This window comes from Dermacentor albipictus, chromosome 1 (genome assembly GCF_038994185.2).
Source record: "Dermacentor albipictus isolate Rhodes 1998 colony chromosome 1, USDA_Dalb.pri_finalv2, whole genome shotgun sequence".
NCBI classification, from domain to species: Eukaryota; Metazoa; Arthropoda; class Arachnida; order Ixodida; family Ixodidae; genus Dermacentor; species Dermacentor albipictus.
The window spans coordinates 412,669,322-412,687,897 of NC_091821.1; the positions used below are offsets into that span (position 1 = coordinate 412,669,322).

The 18,576-nt window shown below is 49.7% G+C and overlaps 1 protein-coding gene across 5 annotated transcripts in view; it reads right to left on the reverse strand.

The window, feature by feature from the left end:
- Positions 1-1,487: 1,487 nt before the first annotated feature.
- LOC135913050 (4-pyridoxate dehydrogenase-like) overlaps positions 1,488-18,576 on the reverse strand; it is an 83,731-nt gene continuing 66,642 nt past the window's right edge. For all 5 annotated transcript variants that reach the window (XM_070532219.1, XM_070532220.1, XM_065445690.2 and 2 more), the window contains 6 exons: positions 18,483-18,576; positions 17,838-17,982; positions 14,379-14,539; positions 13,685-13,862; positions 5,420-5,642; positions 1,488-1,878 (listed from right to left, as the gene is read on the reverse strand). The exon at positions 18,483-18,576 is cut by the window's right edge and continues 74 nt beyond it. In XM_070532219.1, coding sequence (XP_070388320.1) covers positions 1,737-1,878; positions 5,420-5,642; positions 13,685-13,862; positions 14,379-14,539; positions 17,838-17,982; positions 18,483-18,576 — 943 coding nt within the window. In that variant the 3' untranslated portion in view covers positions 1,488-1,736. The remainder of the gene's footprint in view (positions 1,879-5,419; positions 5,643-13,684; positions 13,863-14,378; positions 14,540-17,837; positions 17,983-18,482) is intronic.

Below are 18,576 nucleotides of genomic sequence, written 5' to 3' on the forward strand. Positions count from 1 at the left end.
CGTTTTCATGACGATATTTGCGGAAGTATTTGGCTAACTCGCTGTGCGCAGGCTCCACGTAGAACTGCGCTTGCGCGGTCGTGCCCAGCAATCCGGCGGGAGCTTTACAGCCTGCATTGAAGATGTCGCAAACCTCTGCCGCCGCATGTACCCCTCCATGTCTCAAGGTCAGAAAATCAGGCAAATAAAAAAGTCGCATTTTTTTCCCGAAAGGCGAAGCATCGATTCCGATAGAAATTAGTAGATAGCTATACGAAGTAAGGATAGTAGTTTTGTCGGCCGTATAAACTTGTAAACATTTGGTTATAACGAAACTAACAGTGATATAATGTGTAAGCGGGACTGAATGAGGACGTAGGAAGAAACAGACACAATGCGACAGCCCTGTCTCTGTGTCTCTGTCTCTTGTTAAGAATGGCGAGCTGCGAGGCAAGATTGCCACCCAGTTACGACAGGGCGACTCGACGCGCATCTCCCCCTCTCCGTCGCTGCAGCTAGGAGGCGTTCGAAGAAGCGGCCTTTGTACTGAAAACCGCCTCCTTCCACCCGCCCCATCGACATTGTGACGGAACGAGTTCGGTGTGTGAACAATGGTTCCGGAGTTCCCCAACGCGGACCTGATCTGACACGCATGGACAAGCTGCCGCGGGAAAGCTGTATTTTGGTGCTTCTCATGCCTCGGTGTGACGCAAGACAACGAGCTACCCACGACTGGCACCGATACTTCCCGGAACGGCACCCCTCCAACGCCGTCGTTTGGCATCGGAATGTGTGTGCCTTTGTGTACGTAAACTGATCTGCGGAGCAGCGGCGAGTTGGTGATGAGTAAACGAACAGTCGCCGCCTCGTATGGCCGGCGGACCGAGTGTATAAAAACTGTTGTTGTGCGAATGCTGGACACACTTCTCTTGAGCAGTCATGTTAGACTGATACACTTCTCTCGTGCAGTCGTGTTGGACTGACACTCTTTTTCTCAAGCAGTCATGTTAGACTGATTTAATTTCTGTAAATAAACCCATATTCCTCGTTCTCGATGAGAAGCAGTTCTTCACTTCATCAGCGTCCTCAGCGTAAATAAGTTGGACGACGGCATGGGCCAGCTACCTTCGAATTCATGCCGTACTCCAATCTTGGCAAAGGACCACGGGCGATGGGATTGAGCCCCCAATCCTGACACTCTTTCTACATCCTCGTTCAGTCGCGCTTGCACATTATATGATAAATCCACACCAACGTGTTTTAACTAAATGAACAAGCACGGCGTCATGCACGCACAGATAAACATGAACACATTTCGCTCGATGAGTGCGGAAATACGCTTTCAAAATGCTGGAGTGAGGAATCTCGGCAGCAGCAGCAATCGAATTGACCTTTTTGCAACTCTCGTTTCGACGCAAACGAAACGTCAGTGCATACGAAGCTACCGCTACTACGCGCACTCGGCAAACACCGCAGATCGCATATGGTTCTAAAACGCTATCACATGATGACGATGTTATGATGTTTTATTTTCAGACAAGAATAGCAGCGGACTTACACAGCCCTGAGCGCTCCTGAGAATTTTTCGAATTCAATGTTCAATGTCTGAGCGATGAAAAGTGCGAAATGCAAAGTGCGGCAACCGACTAGTCGGTCTGTGTCTAGCAGTGCTAACGCCGTTGACGATGGCGTCCTGTTTGTCTCTCCTTTTCCATAATCCAAGCTGTTCGGCATGGGCAAGTCTGGCAATGCTTTAGTCATTCAGGCCCGTTGTCTTGTATTATCATCTCAGCCGCCTTGCTGCCGATCATCATGGTCGGCGCGTTAGTGTTGCCGCTCACGATGTCGGGCATCACGGACGCATCGGCCACTCGCAGGCCTGTCAAGTTGCCTCGAACCCTGCGTAGGAGAACCGAAAGTCAGTATTATGAGCAAGTTTTGAAAGCACCTAAATGTTTTCCCCTCTTATATATTTTATGATGCTTTAATTGCATCGATTGTTGTTAAAGTGTTATGATAAAATATCCCCGCCCTTTTCAGTCCGTGAAGATGCTTGAACAGCGAAGCTGTGTTAGTAACACTGAGTGTTACACCACGCAAATGAAGATCTGCACTCAGTCGATACTGTAAATTCTCGTTTCACCATTTTTTCATTTCATTTCTGTTTTTGTGTGCTTCGTGTGGCGAGCATGGTTTAAGAGTACTTTTCTTGTGGCATCTCTGGCGTGCAGCTCGGGGTCAGCCCTACGACCACGAGCCCGTTGACGAGCCAACTCTCGCTGACGCTCGCAGTAGGCAGCTTCTTCCTCAGGAGTACGCACTACTCGTGGTCTTCCCATGGTTGTAGCTGGAATTGAATGTAGCTGGAACCACTAATCCAGAGCTCTGTATATTGGGCGCAAGGCCCACCACTGGAGATGCGGGCGCTGCAATCGTTTTGGCGATCAAGTAGTAGTTAGAGGCTTCATTACTCTACGCTAGCTAAGTGGACTACGAGGGCTGTTTTTTTTTTTCAACCTCCGATCGCTCCGTGCAGGCGCTACGCGGGCAGCAGAAAGCGGGCATGCGCTGTAGGCAACTGCGCAGCTCTCGCACTACACACTCCGCCATTGTTGACATTCAGGCGTCAGTCGGCATTGTGCTACAGCCACGTAAGCATGGCTGCCATTATTGTTGCTCCCGCCAAGTGTGAATTGCGAAGTGTTATTCGTTTTCTACAGGCTGAACGCCATGGTGCTGCATAAATCCATCGGAGAATGAGTCGAGTGTATGGGGAAAACTTCATGAGTGGTGGCGTTGTGCGTGAATGGTGTCGAAATTTTAAAGATGGACGTAATGATGTGCATGATTAAGGGGGCCAAGGACGCAAATCTGTCGTTTCAGATGACCTGGTTCAACGAGTTGACAGAATGGTTAAAGAAAACCGCAGATTCACCATTACTGCTTTATCTACGGAATTTCCAGAAGTTTCAAGGTCTGTTTTGTACTCTATTGTTACTGAACGGTTACGCTACAAAAAACTTTGTGCACGTTGGGTCCCAAAAACGTTGACGGACGGCCACAAAACTCGACGAATGGCGTCAGCTTTGGAGTTCCTTGAGCGTTATCAGGATGAAGGAGACAACCTTTTGAAATCAATCGTGACTGGGGATGAAACCTGGATTCAATACGACACACCGGAAACAAAACGACAATCACAACAATGGATGCATTCAAGTTCACCAAACAAACCAAAGAAATTCAAAAAAACCTTCAACAACAGAAAGACCATGGCTACTGTGTTTTGGGATCAACAAGGTGTGTTGCTTGTGGAGTTTATGGAGCCCGGAACCTCAATGACTGCAGCTGTTTATTGTGAAACATTACGACGTTTGCGTACAGCCATTCAGATCAAATGAAGAGGAAAGCTGACCGCTGGAGTTGTTCTGATCCATGACAATGCCCGTCCACACACCGCTGGAGCAACTCAACGGCTTCTCGAACAATTTGGATGCGACATTTTCGATCATCCGCCATACAGTCCAGACTTAGCACCCTGTGACTTTCATCTTTTTCCTGGACTGAAGACGTGGCTTGGTGGGAAGCGCTTTCAAACCAATGGCGACCTTCAAACCAACGTCAAGGACTACTTGAATTCATTGGCGGCAACTTTTTTTTGAAGAGGGTATTGCAAAGCTTGTCCACAGATATGACAAATGCCTCAATCTCTTCGGTGATTATGTCGAAAAGTAACCGTAACTGTACTAATCTTTTGGTAATAAAATTACTGTTTTAGATGCACTTGTGTTTTATTTATAGCCAATCGGAGGTTGAAAAAAGAACGGCCCTCGTACATTTTTCATTCACACGCTTGTGTATCGGAATTTTTGTCTAACCGACTTCTTATGGTCTCACAATTGACGTGGCTGCCGGCACTTCTTGCGCCAGCAAGAAGTGTCGGCGGCCACGCGCACGCTCCAAGTATCGAGCTTAATTCGCTGGGCACTCTTCGTTGGCAGCAAACTGCTGGAATATCAGTTGTTACTTTCGCGGCAGGTTGGAATCAATAGTCGATAAATTGGATGGCGATCTGGCTCGATCGCCGAAAATGCACCGTGTGACAACCATATGAGATTCGCGTATAGAATAGCATTCTCACTGGGAGAAAGGGGTCACTCCAACCCCTTTCCCCCTTTTGAGCTCTTCTTTTCCTCTCCCGCTAGGTCACATGGCCCCTTTTTTAGCGAAGTCCGACAACGACGGCAAAGGCTCCGCATAAACAGCTTCGCTGTAAATGTACCACGTCGTTGACGTTCTGCTGAGTAACTCCAGACTTTTACAGTGCTGATTGCAGCACTACATATCTGCTTGGTCGTTCAACTAGGAAAGAAGGATATGATGTTTATGTCAATTGAGTAAAGAAAACTCTATCCACCAGCGCAGCCACCTCTAGAAGACGAACGTTCTTTCTGCGGCCAACGTCGTTACGCTGTAGGAAATAATTCTATTGGCATTTGGGGCAGTCAGTTTAGTACTGCGACTCTATTTTTTGCGAGTTAGACAACTTGCCCTCCTTGTACAGACCAAGAAGTAGTTGGAGGCCTAATTACTCTACGCTAGCTAAGTGGACTATATTTTTCATTCGCACGCTTGTGTATAGGCTTTTTTGTTTCTGACTTCTTATGGTCATCATAACATGACTTCAATGGATAACCAAATCAATATAAACATACAGTTCCGTGAATTGTGACACTGCTAACAGACATCAAGTCAAGTTTCTATTTATAGGTCCCAGCTGCGAAGCTAGGCACACGTTCTTCGCTTGTTATTACCACAAAGCACAACGCACAATCGCACAAGAGTACAGAGCCAGACATCGTGGAACTAGATAAGGAGGTCTACACATCGTGAAACTAGATAAGGAGGTCTACACATTGTAAAACTAGATAAGGAGGTCTACACATAGTAAAACTAGATAAGGATGTTTACACATATGTGTTGTTCCACGTGCCTAACTCCTTCGTGGACATATTTCTCCTCTTCTACAGTTGTCAGCTAGCGGTATCAACATGTTTCGGTTGTTAAACAGGGTACGCTGTAAGCGAAGCTACTCCCTTCCTTCTAAAGGACGGTATCAGTGATCCTTTCCACAGGCCATTTCTGCTCAGAATGTGATATTCCATTTTGTCGTGTTCCACAGTACACGCGTGGTTCTCCAATACATGTTACCCAATCCAGTGACTTACCGAGCACTTGTGCACTAGAAGTGCTCAAAAGTGCTTATAAGGTTTAAGCATTTCGATATCCTTTATCACTTCTTACGAGTCAAGGATGTGCCTGGGCTGTAGGCCAGAACATACGTTCCTGGATTTTACGGAATCTTAGGTTGTGGCAGTACTCTCATGTATTCGTGTAGGACACCATGTGCGATCTCCCAGGAGTCCTATATTGATATACCAACCTGAGCCTTTCGTCCAGGACCGCCTCCGCATGTGAACCCATCGGCACGGTACAGCACGTGTGCCAGGATGGATATGCCCAATGGCGGAAAAGGCACTCGATGTACCCCAAGCTCCACTGGGCACCTGCCTCCGCACAAGGTGGAAAGGTGACGCCCCATGGCTTGGCGCCGATACTCTTCATGGCGCTCGTGTTGAGCATCGAGTCGATGAAGACCCTCGTACCTACGAGCAAGTTCACGCATGACTGTTTATCGGTGAACCGAATCGGTTATAAAGATTTCAAATAACTTTGCTTCGTGGTTGCGTTGCCCGAGTAGCCCTCTCCAAGAACAGACGCAAGCGGAAGCTTTTGACGCAAGGACGAATTGTTATTTAATAGCTAAACTTTATAAAAACAAGAACTTCGCGACATTAGAAATGAACTCGACGAAAGTAATTTCAAGAAATTTGGTGAAAACGACAATTCGCCTCAAGCACTGGGCTGTTACCCTTGACCACGACCGGGCGCAGGCCCACACGCACAACGGTGGCTCGAAGCAGACTCCCCCTTTGATATTGAGTTCCGTCGACTTATCAAGTGTTGGAGACACATGCACCAAGGTGCACAGAGAACCACGTGACCAGTTTGAAGCCGTCACGTGTTTTGCGTCATGCAGTGGCGGCTTGTTATCGATTGGGGCGACCAATCCAAAGGATCTGGGCCATATCCCCTCCGATTTTGAAATGACTTCAAAAGCAAACTTTAGTCGCGCTACAAGTTGTTTGCTTTATTGACTGAGCTTAGAGATCCCACAGTGAACTTTTCGGGACGCAGGCTTCCATTTACCTAAAGCAGCCTATCGCAATGCTTCTTAACGCCCCGTCATTTGTATACGTGAGTTATACATTCTCCTCCTTCCTTCTGCTTCCCTTCTCATTATATTCTCATGCCTGCTTCCTCTCGTCAAGATTAGCAGACGTGGTTCTTTTCTGGTCACCTTCCCTGGTGTTCTTTTTTTTTTACCGTCAGTACGTGCGTCAGCGCCTTCTGGTTTTGTGTTCCGCTGTGCGAGTGCCCAGGCTAGCAACGCGAAGGCAGCATGCTTCCCGCTATTAAAACAAACCGTTGTTGTCTGTCGCCACAGGAATAAGCTTACGAGAGAAATTGTGGAAGCAGCTGAGATAGCCAGAGCAGGTGACGAGTGCGTTAGCACGCCGTCTATACTTTTATCAAGGAAACAGCTTGAATTTTTGGGCATAGTAGTCACATGACTGTTTTTTTCCTCCTTCCCTTCAGTGTGTTCTATTGCAGTGGCGTCCCAGTGAGTATATATATAGACACCAGCTGCAATAAATCAATTGTTGAAAGTTAGCGCTCGTCCTGTGTTCCTGCTTGTCCCTGTGTCATTTTTTGCGCTATGTATCCCAGTCTGTATGAGCCATAGAAACAAAATGTTAGTTCATTACGGGCGACGAACAACGGAACAGCGTAGACTACAAGGCGAGCTGCGCGAAAAATACTTAACACGAAGGCAAGGAAGACGGACAGAGTGCTGCCCGCCTTCCTTGCCTTCGTATCAAGTTTTCCCGCGCTGCATGCTCGCCTCAGGAATGAAATCTATCAACTCGCGCAGCAAATCATTCTACTGTGTACAGGATGAAAGATCTTAGATAAGCTACCGGAGAATGCTCCGACCACAGCCTTTATGTAATTACGGTAGCACTCCGTGACGGTTGCGGCGATGTTGCTACAGGCAGGGTAGCCTGGAAGACGTGGCCGGCAATTACTCTGCATGAGCGCCTCTTCCCTTCAGACGATGTAAATATCATTTTCCCCATTCCACCTTCCGAAGAATAACGCCGCAGAAAAATTGAGAGGTGGGCGAGTTGGAGCCTGTTCCCACTGGAAACCGGGAAGCGCGAAAGAACACAGACAAAGGGGGGAAAATGGTCGATTGGATAACATCATGTGACAATTATTAAAAAGGGGGGCCCAACAACCTCTTCTCCTCCTCCTTTGACCAAACCCGTCGCACTCAGACGCGGCTGCTCGAACGGTCGAGAGCGCGGAGGAAATCATGGAAGCGTAGGACGCACAACGCGCACCTACTAAACGCAAGGCGCTAGACCCGGAACATGCAGGCCGAGACCAAATTGCAAACACGGCAGCAGAAACTCCGCGACCGAGTCGACAGACTCGAAGACAAGGTTGACTCGATGATGGCGCAACAAGCACAGCAAACCACGGAACTGAACCGCGCAATAGCTCAGCAAACCACGCAAACCGAACAGCTGAGCAGTGCAATAGCACAACTCACTGAAATGGTCGCGACGCTGCAGTCGCGCATAGACAATATTCAAATGCGGCTCCCGGGTGCAGTGGGTCACCCGGTGGACGACCGGGAAACCATGCCTTAGGCCGATACCAGAAGAAGAGGTGCAGGATCAACCGGACGGCAAATAATAATGCGGACAGTCACCATGGCTCGTCACGGCACCACACAAACACAACGCCCACGACAGCGTAGCTCATAGAACACACGTTCATGATCCGGCAGTGGAACTACAGGGGGTACGGAAGGAAACGGGGGCATCTTCAACAATTCCTGCGCAATCGGGAACGGCTGGACGTAATACTATTACAAGAAACCAACGACGCGGTCAAGCTGGCCCGTTACAAAGCGATCGACGAGGCCATGACCGCGGGAGCACCGCCGGCCGCTGTAACGCTGAGACACAACCTCACCGTGGCGCGACATGAACTCAAGAACGTTAGAATACCGCACGTACTGATCGAGCTTATTCCGACAAAAGGGCACGGCCTGTTTGTATTGAACGGGTACAGTAGACCCAAAGGCAAACACCGCTTTAACACGTTACTGCGAAAGGCGAGCGAGGCAGCCGGCGACGGGCCCTTAATCATCGCGGGTTATTTCAACGCACACCACGTGGCGTGGGGTACCAGTACGAAACGCCGAATGGTAAGCGCCTGTGGGAATACGCGCAGAATGAGGGGCTGAAACTCGTTGCGGACCCTCCCGCGCCCACACGCAAGGGAAACAGCGTATGCGCAGACACTTCGCTCGACCTCACTTTTACGAAGAACGTCACTGGCACGCGGTGGCATAACACGCAGGAGGATTTGGGTAGCGATCACTCGGTGATCGAGATCCGCGTCGACGCGGGACCACACTACCATTACCACGGTCATCGGAACGGCACCAAGGGCAACCACTATCGGCTGGTGGAATGAGACGCGTTTCTCAAATCCCCGAAAGAGTATAATCGCGGCAGCGAGGCAATCGACGACATCGGGAGCTGGACCGCGACACTAAGGAGGGACGTTGAGGCGGCAACGCGGGAAGTACCACCGGAAGCACACCTAGAGGTGATAGATAGTAAACTCCTACACATGTGGGAAGCCAAGCGCAGCCTGCAAGACAGGTGGAAGCGTTAACGATACAATCGAACGCTACGCAGAGGAATAGCACTGCTAAACAGGGACATAGAAGACCACGCATTGCAGGTATGCAAAGCGCAATGGGAGGAGACGTGCAACGTTATGAAAAACCAGTTAGGAATTGCTAAGACATGGCACCTCCTCCGGCGTCTCTTGAATCCTGAGGAGACCAAATCAGCGCATGCGAATAAGGTCAACAGGCTAGTACATGACTACGAAGGCACGTCCGCGGACTTTCTAGAAGCCGTACGAACCCGTTACGTCAAGGTACCTAGCCCCGTCGCGTATCCGGCCTACGCGGGGGAGAGTAACGCGCAGCTAGATAAGGACTTTAGCGTAGCAGAGGTGATGGCGGTACTGCACAAGCTCAACAGAAAATCGGCGTCGGGCCCGGACGGTGTAATCAATAAAGCGATCCGTAACTTGGACGACGAGTCGATAGAATGGCTGACGGATTACATTAACGCGTGTGCTGGAATGCGGGCGTGATACCGAGATCGTGGAAAATGGCGCGCATAATTATGATCCCCAAACCAGGCAAACGGGTACAGATGGACAATCTTCGACCAATATCCCTGACGTCCTGCGTGGGCAAGGTCACGGAACACGCGGTTCTCACTCGTCTTACCAACTACCTCGAAGACCGAGACGTGCTACCGCACACGATGCTGGGGTTCCGTCGTGGCCTTTCTACGCAGGACGTCGTGATTCAACTCAAACACCACGTCGTAGGCAATCCCACGCCATTCACAAAAGCAATACTCGGTCTTGACCTCAAAAAGGCGTTCGACAACGTTAAACACGCCGCGATACTTGAAAGCACACGAGCATTGGGACTGGGCGAGAGAACGTACGACTACGTACGAGACTTCCTTACTGGCCGCCGTGCCCGCATAGCGATCGGCGGACTGGAATCGCAAGACATAGACAGGTTGCACGGACACGCCGCAGGGCTCCGTCATCTCGCCCATGCTCTTTAACCTCGTGCTTCTCGGGTTACCCCAGAAACTAGCAGAGATAGAAGGCCTCCACCACAGCTTGTACGCCGATGACATCACGCTCTGGGTTGCTGAGGAAAATGACGGCCACGTTGAGCAAACGTTGCAGGAGGCTGTCGACGCGGTGCAGGAGTATCTGCGCGACACGGGCCTCAAATGCTCCTCGGCCAAAACGGAGCTCCTGCTCTACAGACCCACGCGCAGGGCCCGCAAACCCAAGAACGCCGATTCCGCAGCCGAGCGCGCAGACAGAGAAATTAGAGTAGTCACATCGAACGGCACCGTCATCCCGCATGTTCACAAGATTAGGGTACTGGGCTTGCACCTGTCGGCCAACGGCCACAACGGCGAAACCGTGCGCCGACTAGAGCGTACGTTCAATGAAGCAATCCGGTCGCTGAAACGTATCACAAACAGACATAGTGAAATGAAAGAAAGCAATCGCCTGATACAGGCGTTCGGTTCGTAATCAGTCACATAAACTACGTCGCCTCCTAGCGCAAGTGGCAGGTGACCGAACGAACGAAGCTAGACCGCCTTATCCGCAGGCCGTACAAACGTGCCATTGTATTGCCGAACAATACCAGCACGGATAAATTTCTCGAACTGGGTTTACATAATACCCTATGAGATCATGATACGGAAATAATCAGAAGAATAAGAATGGGCTGGGGTGCGTTTGGCAGGCATTCCCAAATCATGAACAGCAGGTTGCCATTATCCCTGAAGAGAAAAGTATATAATCGCTGTGTCTTACCAGTACTCACCTACGGGGCAGAAACCTGGAGGCTTACGAAAAGGGTTCTACTCAAATTGAGGACGACACAACGAGCTATGGAAAGAGGAATGATAGGTGTAACGTTAAGGGATAAGAAAAGAGCAGATTGGGTGAGGGAACAAACGCGAGTTAATGACATCTTAGTTGAAATCAAGAAAAAGAAATGGGCATGGGCAGGACATGTAATGAGGAGGGAAGATAACCGATGGTCATTAAGGGTTACGGACTGGATCCCTAGGGAAGGGAAGCGTAGCAGGGGGCGGCAGAAAGTTAGGTGGGCGGATGAGATTAAGAAGTTTGCAGGCACGTCATGGCCACAATTAGTACATGACCGGGGTTGTTGGAGAAGCATGGGAGAGGCCTTTGCCCTGCAGTGGGCGCAACCAGGCTGATGATGACGATGATTATGATGATTATGATGATGATGATGATGATGATGAATACCCTAGACGAGATAATAGAAGCGCACAACATTGCGCAGTACGAGCGTTTGGCAAAAACCAAAACCGGACGACACATTTTCGAGACGCTGGGCATCAGCTACCACACGCAGCAGGGCGAAAAGGTCGCGATACCCACACCGATTCGGGACCGCATCGTCGTTTCGCCGTTGCCCCCGTGCTGCACCCGACGCATCATGTCGGCCGGCGCAACAGGCGCGCGCGAGACTTGCAAAAGAAATATGGCAGCAGCAAAGAAACCGTTTATTAGATGCGGCCCGTTACGAGCGGCGACGCGCTTTCGCGGTCGCAATCACGGACCACAGCGGAACTTGCGTCGCGAGCGCGACGATACGCACGGAAGAGACGGAGGCGGCCGAGGAAGCAGCGATAGCCCTCGCGGTAGCCACCACAGACGCCGAGGTGATAGTAAGCGACTCGCAGGCAGCAATAAGCAACTACGCTAGCGGCCGGATCTCCCGGGAAGCGGCCTGCATTCTCCAAATTCAACAGGGCAATATTTGCCGCAAAAACGAGTTCCCTGGTATGGACCTCCGCCCACACGGGTCCTCCGCTCCCGGGAAACAAGACGGCCCATGCCGCGGCTCGAGGACTTGCATGCCGAGCAGCGGCGCCCGCCGGCAATATCGACGTCTTTCCCCGTGCAGTGCTGTTGAGGTGTCCTCCTTTGAGAGACAGTTACGACACTGCACTTATCTCTTACATTCTCTCTAAAGTCACTTCACACACACATGCCCACCGCGAGAGCGATGCGGGAGTGGACGTGTCGGGATCGCATGTCCACTTCAGAGACATCATGCAACACTACAGAATGAACAGATGTAAATAACTACCACCGCACTCCAAACTAAACAAGAAACAGGCGGATGCCTGGAGGCAATTGCAGACATACACATATCCGAACCCGGCGATCCTTCATCTCTGATACCACGACATTTATTCGTCAGACGATTGTAAACCGTGCGGAGCCAGAGCGACGCTGCAGCGCATGCTGTGAGCATGCACCGGTAGCGAGCAGCAGGAGTCCTCGACAAACGGGGTAGACATGGCAGTCTCGAACCGCGGTGCGCGTTGGGAGGCGGCCCTGCTCAGGCACGACCTCGCTGATCAACTGTGGGCCGTCGGGCAGGCCGAGGAAACTGCCCGAGTCCAAGGATTCGAGGCCGACACCTAGGCTGGGGTGCTTATGGCCCCACCCCGCCCAAATCGCCGGAAATTTGCAACAAAGTTTTCACTCACTCATGTGACAATTATTTATTTCCTTTTGTCCGTGTCCTCTCGTGCTTCCCAGCTTACAGTAGGAATATCGACGACGGCACGATATACCGTCGCATAAAATACATGGATAACAATTCACTTATGACCACGATAATGAGGGTTCGACCCACCGTGGTAGCTTGGTGGCTATGGTGTTGAGCTGCGGGGCACGAGGTCGTGATTTTGATCCCGGCAGCGAAGGCCGTGTTTCTATGGGGCTGAATTGCAAAAACGCCTTGCATTTCGAAAAAAAATGAAAAATAAAAGATTTGTGCGAATATTAAAGAGCCCCAGCTGGTCAAAATTAATCCAGGTTTTCCCCTTACGGCAGATCGGCCTCATAGTCAGATCGTGATTTTCGCAAGTAAAGCCCCAGACTTTATTCAACTAATAATCACTAAAAATTTCAGGACAGAGGCATATACAAGCAAAACTAAATGACATTCGACTGGTAATGTTCCAGGGTACATGCACAAACGCGTAAGTACTGTACTTGTATTTTATTTTGCAACGTAATAAATTATGCCTCTTAGTGGCACTCGAACCTTGGCGTTGGTGTTCTTTAGATTAACTTTAGGCAAACGCAGCGCACGAACTGAACTCAGAGGCAACTGCTTTCCATTAAGTAGCTGGCTAAGTACCATGCCACCTTCTTGCGTGTGACGTCATTAGTGATGTCATTACTTCCGCTTTCTGCTTCCGGGTTTCCAGGAATTCCGCCAAAGTTGTGTTCACGTGGCGAGTATCTTTAAGTCTACGATTCTGTGCTTTGTTGTACGGCAATCAGTGATTTCTAATTATTTCTAATTATTTCAGACACTTTAGTAATTCAACTTGTAACTAAACTTATGCTCTGATATCATATCGGGAATGAAACCCATGAATATTGTACTGTACTATTTTTTTCTATTTTTTCTAATTTATATTGAATTTCGTCCCCGGCCATCTCAGTGATTTCTAATTAATTCTAATCATTCCAGACACTTCAGTAACTCAACTTGTAACTAAACTTATTCTCTGATATCATATGTATAACAATACCTATGAATTTTGTACTGTACTACTCTTTTTTCCTTTTTTCTGATTTATTTTGTATTTCCTCCCCGATCCTCTCAGGAGGTGAACCGGAAGTGCTGCGCAAGAAACAAGGGTGTCACGCGATGCTCGTGCCACTAATAGACATAAAACACGAGAATGAAAGCAACACAGTCTTAGCACATTTACTACGCTAACACTACTTGAGTGCTCGCAAGCAAAGAAAACCGAGGCCTACTGAGTGCGTCACCTGGCTTCAAGGTGCCAGCACTCACTGAGGTCACCATGCTTGTTACCTCGAGCAGCCGCTTTAATGTCATCTGGGTGTTGAAAAATGCCGGGGTTGATATCCGGGTATTCATCGGGATCCTTGGAACGCAGAGTAACGTGTCCACGTGATTTCGGCCGATTGTTAGTCATGAACACTCGGAATCCGGGTTCATTGAATCTTGGGCCGTAAAAGCGGTCATAGTCCTGTACACAAATAAAATAGAATGTTATTTATTTATTTATTTATTTATTTATTTATTTATTTATTTATTTATTTATTTATTTACCCTAAAGGCCCATTAGGGCATTACACAGGGGGGGAGCCAGTAAAAGCACAGAACATGCCAGATCAAATCAAAATCACAAAATCCCGCTTAAAAACACTCGTGCTTTCAAGTTAGCCAGGCATTGTTTGTGATCATATATTCATGTTCTAATAATCATAATCCCGTGACCTGAAGCTATTACAGAGAGGAGTAGAAAGGCACGTTTGCCCGATAGCAATTCAAGGCTTGTATCCAGAAAGACTGGGGCAATAAACACGAGAGCCTCGTTCCCTTGATCCTTCTCACTTTCGTTTTTTTTTTTTTGTTCCTCAAACTAAAGAAGAACCAGTTTCATGGACTCAAGAATTCTTCACGGCTTATGTCGTCTAATTCTGTAGTGTCTAATGCGGCTGGGTTACGATCTCTAATTTATTAAGTGAAGTCAGTACATCACCTCTGGCAAAATGCCTATGTTGAGTTGCTGAGCCCTGTCTACTTGCGTGGCCGGTGAACTCGAAGTGAGAGTCACTTCAATATTGGGTATGTGGGACTCAGTCGCATTCTCGGAGCTCAGGAACTGAAGAGCTTCGACGCCTGCCGGGATTGAAATAATACCTGGTGGCGACAGTGGGAACAAAAACAAGTTTATTATTCCCTTGCCAGTCTGCTTGTTCGTAGCAGCGCAAAGGCCTCAACAAAAGTGTGTAGAGAGAGCGGAAAACAGCAGAGAACATGCCAGAACACACCGAAACAAGCGGTTAGCAGCAGGAAAGCTATAACTTTGATCCCAGTGCGATGTTACCCGCCAAGAACATGTACGGGTAGTGGAGTACCAATGGAATAATTAGAATTTAGGCAGCTGAAACATACGCGAAGCGAATGCGCATATCTAGCGTACACAAAATTTGCGCGCCCCCAACACACACACACATACACGAACTCAAAACAAACACACGCACGTACCTACTTGAAAGCGAACAAAAACAAGCACCCAAAGCAAAATAGTCACAGTTTCACCCGAAAGCCGAAGCATCGATTGCGATAGCACATTAGTAGACAGCTATACGAAGTAAGGATAGTAGCTTTATCGGCCGTATAAACTTGGAAACATTCGCTTACTAACAGAATTAACAAGCGTTGTGTCAGCGTGCACAAGCAAACATGAACACGTCACACTCGATGAGCTCAGCGCACACGCTCTGTCAAGCCGCCGGTGCAAGCAAGCGCGGCAGTAGCAGTTAGTGAAGTGCGCTTTGTGATGTCTATCGCTTCAAGGCAAGAGTGTCGAGAACATAGCGCGCACAAATGTCTGAGCCATCTGCAGATCCCTTTGAAGATACGGCGCGGGAGACCGAACGCAGCCGTGCAAAGCACGCACTCGGCGGAGTCGAGGCCACCCCCTCCCTCCCTCCCTCCTTCGCTGCCTCCCCACTTTCCTCCGTATCGCGTGCAAGATAGAGCCGCCATCGTGAGTTCCGCTGCGCCCGGTCGCGAAATAGGCACTTGCTGCACAACTAAGCACAACGCCGCGCCCCTCACTCCCTCTCATCCCCTTACGGTCTTCCGCGCGACGGAAGACGGCGGGTTTGCCTTCCGTTATCCTCCTTCGCGCGTGCAATATTCTGTCGCGATCGTCGGCTCACCTCACGTGCTTTTGCTCGCACATACAGCATACGACGCGCGGCGACGGTATTATCGCACTCTGATTTTGTACGGAATAGCACGGCGGTGACCAAAATGCGCCTGGAGTGTCAATATAATTGCTATGGCAATAAAAGACTTTTCACACGTAGTGACAGTTGTTAAGAATGGCGAGCTGCAATGCAAGATTGCCACCCAGTTACGACCGGGGAACAAGACACGCATCCCCCACTCTCCGTCGCTTCAGCTAGGATGCGTTCGATGAAGCGGGCTTTGTGCTGACACCACCGCCATCCTCTAGCCTAATCGCCGTTGTGACGGAACAAGTTCGGCGGGCGAACTATTGTGCCGGAGCTCCCCAGCGCGGACCTGATCTGCTACGCGTGAGCGAGCTGCCGCGGGAAAGCCGTTTTTTGCTGCTTCCCACGCGCCGACAGGGACGCAAGACAACGAGCTACCCAGAATGGCTCCGAGCTTCCCGGAACGGCGCCCCTCTGACGTCGGCTCCGGACATCGCAATGTGTGTGCCTTTGTGTGCGTAAACTGTTCTGCGGGGCGGCGGCGAATTTACAATGAGTAAACGAACGTTCGTGTCACCTTGCATCGCGGGAGGACCGAGTGTTTAAAAACTGCTGTGGTGCGAATGCTCGGGACACTTCTCTCGTGCAGTCATGTTGGACTGACACTCTCTTTCTCAAGCAGTCATGTTAGACTGATTTAAATACTGTAAATAAACCCATATTCCTCGTTCTCGATGAGAAGCAGTTCTTCCCTTCATCAACGTCCTCAGCGTGGATAAGTTGGACGACGGCATGGGCCAGCTACCTTCGAATTCATGCCGGACTCCAATCTTCACAAAGGATCACGAGCGATGGGATTGAGCCCCCAATCCTGACACAGTCAAAAGTGAATCGGCTGCTGTTGCTCTCTCTCTCTTTCTGTGTGTGCGTGTGCGCGTGCGTGTGCGCGCGCGTGTGCGTGTGTGTGCGTGTGTGTGCGCGCGCGTGTGCATGTGTGCGTGCGCGTGTGTGTGTGCATGCGCGTGTGCGTGTGTGCGTGCGCGCGCGTGCGTGTGTGTGTGTGCGCGTGCGTGCGTGTGTGCGTGCGTGTGCGTGCGTGCGCGTGTGCGCGCGTGTGTGCGCGTGTGCGCGCGTGTGTGTACGTGCGTGCGTGTGTGCGTGCGCGCGTGCGTGTGTGCGTGCGTGCGTGCGTGCGTGCGCGTGCATGCGTGCGTGCGCGTGCATGCGTGCGTGCGCGTGCATGCGTGCGTGCGCGTGCGTGCGTGCGGGTGTGTGCGGGTGTGTGCGTGCGTGCGCGTGTGTGTGTGCGTGCGCGCGTGTGTGTGGCTGGAAAGCTGTACAGGTTTTCAGCTGGTTGTGAAATGCTGGTGGGACATCGTTCGCTCTTATGCAGCATTCCCGTTCTAATGTGAGCTGGATTATAACAGCTTTATGAGGGTATATCCTGCAGTAAAGATTGTAAAACAGACAAATTCTAGTTACCTTGCGTCGCTTTTGAACATCAGTTAAGTCACTTTAAGCAATATGATGATGTTGACTGCTTACCAGAATCTCAGTACACGAGCGTGTAAGCTTTCCTGGAATTCGACTACCACTAGAGAGGAGTGTATCCGCGACACCGTAATCAACACCAGAACGACATAGCTATTGAGCCAAACGCTAAAACTACATGTTCAAGAAATTTTTCCGCCGTGATCGTTTGGCACCTCTGAATGCTTCACCGACACAAACTCAACATTTTAGCAGCGTCCCTAGTCATGGTCACCGTGATTATGATAGCGAAACAGGCAATGTCATAATCGTGCTTCCTTTTTCTATGTTCCTTTTTCTATGTTCTCAAATCCGTATTGTCGTATACATGAGATTTGACCATAAAAAGCAAAACTTCTAACTAGATGTGATAATTACAGGCTGGTGACTAATCTGTTTCAGATGGTTGTGAAGGTGACGAAAAAAAAAGTGCGCTCGACAAGACACGAGTACATTGTTTTCGTGCGAAGTCCTGCTCATTAAGTGTGCCTCGCTTACTTGTGTGGATGTTGTCTTTTTCATGTGAGCTTCAGGTAGGTGTGTTATATTACAAACGACTACAGACATGTCAATGTGTATAGAGCCACGCCCCTTTTAGGTAAACCGTGCAATTAAGCTAGTTCCTGTAATGTTTCCGTTAAGTGAACTGGGTGGATTATCGCAGCGGAATCTCTAGCTCGCGCATAACCCACTTGCGTATGTCCTCACACTATATATCTTACCGGATCGGCTGCTCTCGTACTCTGCGATGTCGCTTAGAGTAAAAGACGGTATGCCCACGCCATCCGTGCTTGTCTCCACGGCCATGAGCAAGAGTGGGTGGTCTTGAAGGCTTCGCCCAACTGGGAGGTCGGCCACCACAGGAATCTGTCCAGCACGCAAAGGTGGTGAGTGCGAAAACACCCATGCCTCCAAGCCCAAAACCATCGCGATGTGTCTCAGATATAACAATGTTTCGGCCAGAAAGTAGCCGGAAGAAAGTATACATAGAACTCTAGAACTTTATTATTGGCGTCCGTACTGTCACATGTGTTCCTCTTCGTATTCAGCCTTTGTGCTGTTAGAACGCTGTCAGCAAGCTGAACATATATGCCCAAGTCAAGGTGTAGCGAATCCGACTCTTATATGGCCCTGCTTTTCCCTCCCTCCTCCCTCTTTGTTCAGTGACCAGTTCTGTCAACTTTCGGTATCACTTATTGAATGCGCCGGTCTAGCTTTCTTGGGCAAACTGGAGCACAAAGAAAATGCGTCTGCAGCAGTGGCGCCCCTTTCCAAATAATCAAAGCTTGCCTTCACTGATGAGGGGCCACTGTCTGCCACAAGATAGAAAGGTGCATGAAAGATAGAAAGCGAGGCATAGTGCTCACCTGTAGCCGCTCGAGGTCCTCCTTGGGGCCTACACCTGAGAGAAGGAGGAGTTGGGCAGATCCCACAGCCCCAGCGGAGACAATAACCTCGAGC